This window comes from Cucumis melo, chromosome 4, assembly GCF_025177605.1.
Source record: "Cucumis melo cultivar AY chromosome 4, USDA_Cmelo_AY_1.0, whole genome shotgun sequence".
Taxonomy (NCBI): Eukaryota; Viridiplantae; Streptophyta; class Magnoliopsida; order Cucurbitales; family Cucurbitaceae; genus Cucumis; species Cucumis melo.
The window spans coordinates 13991029-13999133 of NC_066860.1; the positions used below are offsets into that span (position 1 = coordinate 13991029).

General features: G+C 32.8%; 1 protein-coding gene across 6 annotated transcripts; it reads right to left on the reverse strand.

The window, feature by feature from the left end:
• Window positions 1-3618: 3618 nt before the first annotated feature.
• On the reverse strand, window positions 3619-7832 carry LOC103489870 (rho-N domain-containing protein 1, chloroplastic). Of its 6 annotated transcripts, none has more exons than XM_008449195.3 (3): window positions 7684-7767; window positions 5387-5446; window positions 3619-5046 (listed from the first exon to the last, which is right to left on the reverse strand). In XM_008449195.3, exons 1-3 carry the CDS (start codon window positions 7721-7723, stop codon window positions 3860-3862), a joined length of 1287 nt encoding a protein of 428 aa, XP_008447417.2. In that variant the 5' UTR covers window positions 7724-7767; the 3' UTR covers window positions 3619-3859. The 6 variants fall into 6 exon arrangements, with proteins under 6 accessions (XP_008447417.2, XP_008447419.2, XP_016900425.2 ...); XM_008449197.3 differs by having other exon boundaries at window positions 5387-5428; window positions 7684-7766; XM_017044936.2 differs by having other exon boundaries at window positions 3619-5061; window positions 5387-5428; window positions 7684-7738.
• Window positions 7833-8105: the final 273 nt, after the last annotated feature.

The window sequence follows — 8105 nt, forward strand, 5'->3', positions numbered from 1 at the left end:
TGTTTTATTTTTCTTGTTTGATTCAAGATCATGTATCAAATATTAAAAGGTCTATTCTTTTTCAAACGCTTGTTCAAAATCGTGTACTAACAAAAATAGCCAAATACAAATAATTTTAAAATATCATTTAGACTTGGGTAGCAAAATCTAATCACAATCGTACCAAAGAATCTTGAAAAAAAAAGTCATTTTAAACCAAACAATAATCCAAATCTAAACGATTAAATCTAAACTACCAAACAATAGAAAAATCTAAACGATCGTGTACCAAATATATTACACACGTTGCTGACAGCGTGATTGATGGGAAATTTTCTTTGTATTTTTCAATGTGGGTCGGTGAGCTTTTTTTTTTTATTTTTTGAAATTCTTACATACAGTGTAAATATTTTATTGCTTTGTTATATTTTTTAAAAGATCCCTTTTATTTTTTACCTTTCTTTCAAATAAATTAAACGGTTGTCAAATTTTTAGCGATTTTTAATTTATTGAATATATATTGTTTTAAATTATAGATATTATTGTGGGTGTATTCCAAAATCAAATAAGTTCACCAACTAGTATCAAATCCTTTGTTCAACATTCTAAATTAAGCATTAGAGTGGTTATGGCTTACACTATATCGATATCCAGGTTTCTCTTTGCTTGCCAGCAAGCACTAAAATACAAATTAGCCATTGTTGACACATACGTGGAGATCAGATACATCTTGTTTAGTCAAAATTTATCATGAACATACATGTATATAACTTACTTTAAATATTCTATGGTAATTGACATTGTACTTGAATAATTGAATTGAGAAAATTACACTAACTATCACATTGTAAAAGTTGATGTTTCCGATCATTGCAATTAGTGAACTAAAAAATTTAAAGTAACCTTGTGACCATGATCAAATTTGGTTCAAAGAGAAGAAGATTTACACTTACCATATTCACCCTAATTTTAGTTTCTATATTCAATTGTGTATTATATTTCATGATCGATAAATTGTTTCTGTTCTTATCGTATAGTTTGATTGATTAGGACTTTATTGTTATATCATTAACTCAAGGATCAGGTATTATTCCACCTATCGTCGAAGAAAAAAAAAAAGATCTAACTGAGTTGGCAACTCCTTTTAGTTCTTGAGGTGAAACTTTTTGGAGTGACAAAATTTTCTCATTCAAATATATATTGATCGATGATGGTATTTCAACATGTAACAAAAGTTAAGAAATTTGAGCGATATACGTTCCTATGTAGACCCAATATTTATATGTTGCTTTTGAAATCTATTTCTTCGAGAGTGCAAAAAGAGGGGAGAAAAAAAAAGTTAACCACAAATCTACCCCAGTTGGCAGCAAAATGTTTTTTTTAAAAAAAAAAAAAAAATCAAAACACCCAATTAAGAAGCAAAAAACCAAGAAAAATTTGTCCAATTTTGCCCAGACATACATACAGTAAAGTAAAACAATATCCACTTTTATTTATTTCACAGTAAATAGGATCAAAATAATCTCTATCTATCTCCCCTTTGCTCTTTCATTCACATAAGTTTTTAAGTTTTTAAAGGGCCCATATTTACGTGAAGTTCTATATCGAAACTAATAGACACTGTTAGAACAATGTTTAGGTATCTTATTAAGATATATATATCATTAGGTTTTTTGGTTTTTTTCAAAGAAATTATACAAAATACAATCAAACTTCCGTGTAAATTATTTCAATTGTTATATATATATATATATATTTGTCTTCAAACATTAAAATTTGTTCTAAAAATAAATTTAAATTTTGAACTGTTACAAAAATATATTTTTCGTTAAAATAAAGAATGCAAATTGGCTTGACAATTGATATCTAAAAATTAGAAAACATGATAATATTATTTATTTTTTTTTATCTTTTTTCAAAGGGGTGGGATCAACTTTTCCAGAACCTAATTAAGTTATCACAATTTGAATCAACAAAAAGAAAAGAAGAACTCACTCTATGGAATTATTTTTTAAACAAATTAAAATTTTCGACATGAATAGTTAAAACCTACCTTTTAATTGTTTAAAAGTATTTTGTATAATATCTTGAATTACGGATTGACCCAAACGGTTAAACAGATGAATGAAGATATAAAACACAAGCTAACAGATGAAATTGAAATTGAATTGAAAACATCATTGATCGGCCAAAAGACTTAAAATTATAAGGGAAGGTCAATTTAATAGTATATTACTGGATAGAAAGTTAAAGGAGAGGGAACCCTAATTTTGGGGGCTTTTGGGTTTGGATATTGAAAATTTCATGGACATGCATGGGGTTACATGGGTAGCTTCTACCATAGACATGTTTCAAACTTAACAACAAAACAAAAAGAAACATGTAAAAGATTAACTGACAATAAACAGTGTAAGAGTAGCAATTGTCATTCCAAAAATCACTTCCAAGAACCAATTTTTTCGTTTTCTTTTAATTTTTTTTTTTATATGTTTATAGAAAAACAGACAAACAAAAACAAAACATAATGTTTTTGGTTCTCAGTGAAATGGAATTTATTCCTTTCGATTGTGTGTTGTAGAGGGTTTTTTTTGATACGTCATAACAACTCTACACTCTTTGAAAGTTACCAATCTTCATTAAAAAGCATTTTTTTTCCTTTATTCAAAAAAGAAAAAAGAAAAAGAATAAATAAAATTGAACGGAAATCTACTTTTGGTGGATGGTAATTACTAGAGTAATCAAATAGGTGTAGGTGGATAAACTAATCAGACCATGTACCATATGGATTTATTGGGAAAAAAAGTTAGATTACCTTTTTTTTTTTATACTTAATTGTTTTAAACTTATGAAAAGTGATTTTGATCTATTCCTCTTTGTAGGTTCTAAATTTTATTTTAGTTGAGTCAATATTTTAATTACATATCAGAAACTGGTTGGAGTATAACAAAAATATCTACGGGTGTAAATTAGTTGAGAAGTCTGTTCTTGAGATACATAATCTCTCAAAACAAGAAATCCCAACAACAGTATCCATTCAAAGCACACAATCGTAAAAGTTGTTGTGATCATCGATTGTCAATTTTCTTGTTTGAGGTGTTCAAGTTTGATGGAAAGAAACTCACGCATGATTTTTTTCTTTTGTGTATTTTTGATTTTTTGTTATGGGGACTGTTTAGTTATATTTTTCAAAAGAGATTCCATTAATCATTTTAAAGTTTAGATACCTTTTAGTTTTAAATGCCATCAGAATTGGTTTAGGATTGTTGGAGATAAAACCTCGAATACTTCAGTTCATTATCCCCCAATAAAGAAGTGTTGGTGGCACATACAGAAAAATGGACTAAAATTAATAGCAAAATTATAGCAACAGGATTTATTTAATGGGAGAGCACTGTCTTAAATATCTACTTAAATGACAAATGTGATTCCTAAACATAGTTGTTTACTAATTCTCAAATATTCCATAATTAAATATTACTCTACACCCATAATAAAATATTAGTAAAAACCTCTTCAAATCACATTCAAAACAGCTATGATTCTTTCAATACTCTCAAATCAGTCCCACCTACATACCAACATGATGGAAAGGCTTGAAAACCATGTTAGCATAAAAAGTCCTTTAAAAAATGGTTCGTATAAATGAACAAGAATTTAAATAGAAGAGAAAAGACTTAAGTTTGACATGTAGACATGTACTCTGAACCTGAGAAAATTAGCCTAATATACAATCTGAGAAAGAGTTTGTAAAGCTAATACCAATTTCTAACTCAAAACTAGTCAAACAGATTGATAAGCACAAGAAAATTTAAAAAAAAATAAGTAAAGAAAAGACACCTAAACATCCTAAATCCAGAGGTTCCTGTCCAGCATGACATCCTCAATGACCGTTGCTTAACAATTGCACGAGCTCGCTCTTCTTCATCTTTGAAAACCCTCTCAAACTACGAGATTTAGCAATTGCTCTTAGTTCAGCAAGTTTCAATGAGTTTAAGTTCTCATGTTCACCATGCTTTGAAAATTCCTCATTGTCTTTAATATCATCCTCAAACGTGTCATCGATGTCTGATGACACACCTAACAAATTAACAAGTTCAGGCTCCATTTCATCAGCTTCATGCTCTAGGTCATATGTTTCAGCCTCTGGTTCCATTTCAAACTCTTGGTCCACCTCTGGCTCCTGTTCTGTCTCTCTTTGTGATTGCAGCTCTTCCCAGTGCTCTCGTTCCGACTCCTGCCTAGTCCATACCTTTGCTTTCAGTTGAGAACCTGTTTCTGTTCCATTAAGTTTCATACCTTTTGAATTCATACCATTGGTCGAGTCAACAATACTTTCCCCAGGGTAAATTGGTTGATACTTCACCCGAGGAACGGGGGATCTACGTTGAAAATTTGATGCAGGTCTACTGAAAGAACCTGCAGGTTCTTGGGCCTTCTCTCTCAAATTGGGACTTAGGCCAAAAATGCTTGAGCCTCTTCCTTCATCATAAGGACCATTCTCTTTGACATGGTTAAAACTGATGTCCTTGTTGCTACCACCCGCACCACTGCTTCTCTTCCCTTGTTCCACCGCATGCTTTCGCAATAGCTTAAGAAGAGAATCTACTGTCTCGCTCCCTTTCGTTTGTCCTTGAGCTTCCATTTTCTTCTCTTCTTTCATTGCAGCTCGTTCCCGAAGCTGAGCTTGAACCTTTCTGAAAAGTTCAACGATTTCCTTTTCCCTTGGGCCTGGTGTAGCAGTGGCCTGAGATTTTGGGGTGCTAGAGATGGAAAGTAATGGTCCATTTCTAGACGATAATAAATCAGATTCATCAACATTTTCAAGACTCTCTCTCTCCTCATTTTGCCTATTTCTGCTTCTTGAGTAGCCTTGCCTATTTTGCTTTGGGAAATCTGGGTTTCTCCTATGACCTGAGCTGGCTTTGCACGTAAAAGACACCCCCAACGAAGTACAGTTTAGCGGTCTAAATTTTACTGGTACATTGATTCCATGTTCAGCACATAAAGAGCGAAAAGAGAATGAGGCTGCTCGTCCCGAAACTCCAGAGCACGGTAGGCATCTGCTATCTGAAAATCCGAAGCCTATATCAAATCCAGATTCCATGTTTATAAAAACTAATAAAATTTTTAGCACGAGTAGTAACCAACATTATATAAAGCAAAATAGAACAAAATTTATAAGGGAGAAGTATCCAAGTAAGAAAAAAGTATGATTCCCATTCCATAAATATATTGAAATCCCCTGAATGTTGCAAAAACAAAGCAGGTTTGTTCTAAAGTTTTTCTTTCTAACCAATTTTTTAAATCTTCAATCTAAATTTGGGTAAAAAAATTGTAGCATACCAATCTAGAACAGCCATCTGCAGCAAGAAAAGACGTTGCCTTCAAAAGAGAAAAAGAAGTATACCTTCAACGAAAAAAAATACTTCACCTACCTCGAATTTTCCACCTATCATTCCAAAGTGAACTGCCATACATTAATAGTAAGCAATCATAAACATAGCAACAGTTGTCATCCATCATGCTATAAGGTATAACCCACAATATCAGAACTACGCAATTATTTCTAATGTTCAGTCTCTTGCTAGATTACATTTCAATTTGTTTGCTTCAGATTACGGAACTTTTATGTAAACATTTTTTAGTTTTATTTTGCTTGGCTTGAGGCACTTCTTTTAAGTAAGTGTGGTTATTCATTGAAAAAAAAAAACAATCACAAAATTAGAACTATGCAATTGAAGTCATGAACTCAAATAAAGAAAAGGCGTCGTCTTCAAAAGAGATAAAAGAAGAAATGTAGAAATGACAAAGAAGCTTTCATTGAAAAGTATATCAAAACAACGAATAATAGTGTGGTTATTCATTGAAAAATGGAGAAGCAACAACTAGGACCAGTTGTTGTAGGTAAAGGGCATCGAGAAAACAACTTAGCAGTCAAGTCATAGGCTTTTAAGTTTCATGATTTGAGCATATATGAACAGCCTAATGTTTTTACAACCAAGTCATGCAATTCCAGACTCGTTATCTGTTACTATTGAACATCAGTAATGCATCAACCAACAGTGATCAACAAGAAATAAAAATGAAAAAAAAATCTTATAAATGTGACAACGTACAATCGTCAATCACTTCCCAAAATAGATAGAGGCACGTCGTTGAATTATGGAAGCAACACTCCAAAGTAATTCAAGACGAAGGTATTGTTAGATTTAGTGGGCTTGGCCTAAGAGAAGATTTGACCTGATATCTTTTCTTTTTTTATTCCTTACTGTAGCTTATTTATTTCTCCTTTGTATCATTTGTCATTATCAAAAAATAGTAAGAACAAAATATCGTGGTTTTTCTCCCGATACTCGGGTTTCCACGTAAACTTGTGTGTTCTTTGTCTCTACTTTCAATAAGTATAGCAAAACACTTAATTCAAAATAGTTTAAACAATCTTCGTATGTGAATAATAATATGGAAATCAACAAAGGCAAAAAGCGCCCTTGTAGCTTTTCCTCGTAAGGGCACAACACAAGCTCAAACCAGCATAAGGCATAAGCCTCAAATTTAACGAAAAACATTTAACTCCTATGTTAGAATGACCAGGTTTTGCCAAACATAATGATCATAAAAGAGAATAATAAATAAATAAATTACATAAAAATAAAAAAACAACCCCTATTAGTTGCGACTTAAACAAAAAAATCTAAAAGGGAGATCATTAACTTCACTATTATTATCATTTATAGGATTGACTAATATTATAATTTTTTTTCCTTCATTACTTTGAAAGTCACACTAGGAAAAGTAGTAATAGTTCCTATTGTCAGAACACGAAGTTTTATAATTTTGAAGAATGAGACAAATTAATATTATTTTTCTAATCGATATAAGGGTCATAGAGACTTTTAAGCCTTGGTGCATTATCACAAATGGCATAAACCTCTCGTGGTTCAAAGAAGCCACAATTCTCACAGCTAAAAGTTAGAGTCTTGTCCTGAGGCGACCCTCAAGACGAAAGCCTCAATAACCTTTTAAAACGTTGGATGTGAAAACTGGAAAAGTCAATATCAGAACAGAACATATAACAATGAGATCAGATTCGAAAAATGCTAATACTGCACAGTGACGATGCATATACCAACTTCAAGCAAGTAGTGAGAATATCCCAATATCAGATGTAACCATTATGTCTCGACCTTCCTCCAAAAAACTGAGGAAAATAAAACGCATATATCTACTTCAATTCCAGAAGGCCAGAACATGATACAGCAAAACAAACCAAAGGGTCACGTAATCCAACCAAGTAGAGAATTTTCAAGCAATCAGAATATGATATTAAGTACTCTAAAACCAAACCTAAACTTAGAAAAAGGAAAATAAAGAGAAACTGAACAACAAGCTCAACAGAAAAAGTCGAACGAAATCCAACCAGTGCAAAGCTTTAATTTCTCCACAAACATATTCAATCAAATAGGAAAGTAAACAAAAAAAAACCAACAAGCGGTAAAACCTATGGAAATTCAAAATTCGAGAACTTTAGAGACCTTAAAGCAAATATTCGATCGTTAGGTCAGAACCCATGAAATTATATGGAAATTAGAGACACCCAGTAAATGTAAAGATAACAGTGTACTTAACTTCCCAGCTTTCAAGCAAGCAAAGAACAAAAATAAAAGAGCACCCAACAGAGATTTTGTGGATATGAAGAACAGATACCTGTAGGGTTCCGAGGAAGAAGATGAATGGCTTGAGACATTGCTGGTTAAGACGGATGGAAGGAAGAAAAGGTTTTAGTGAGGAAAAGAAGGTCTTTTATTGGGCTTTCAATTAAAATAGCCTAAAGGCGACCCGCAACCCGTCGAGTACCCCTAATCGATCGTGTAACCGGCAGTCTCTTCACGCTTTCGGCCCAGTTTTCGGATGCCCACTATTTACGCAAGGCGGCCCGTTTCGTGCGTCTGACCCGGTCCGATCCTGAACCGTCCGATCCGGGCGCGCCTGAGGAGAATATTGTTGCCTTGGGCCGGTTCAAGCCCAAGTGTTGGGTTTTGGGCCGGTCTGTGCAGGTTTGATGGTTTTCCAGCCTGTTCGAGTTGTTCAGGAGCAGATTATATACTCCACCAATTTTATTGTAATAA

Bases quoted from the DNA above. Each gene is read 5' to 3' on its own strand.
- LOC103489870 (XM_017044934.2), bottom strand. From the start codon at position 7,723: ATGTCTCAAGCCATTCATCTTCTTCCTCGGAACCCTACAG. The intron at 5,447-7,683 runs GTATCTGTTCTT...AATGTATGGCAG, and splicing joins TCTTCCTCGGAACCCTACAG to TTCACTTTGGAATGATAGGT. The intron at 5,062-5,386 runs GTATACTTCTTT...GATTTGATATAG, and splicing joins AGTATTTTTTTTCGTTGAAG to GCTTCGGATTTTCAGATAGC.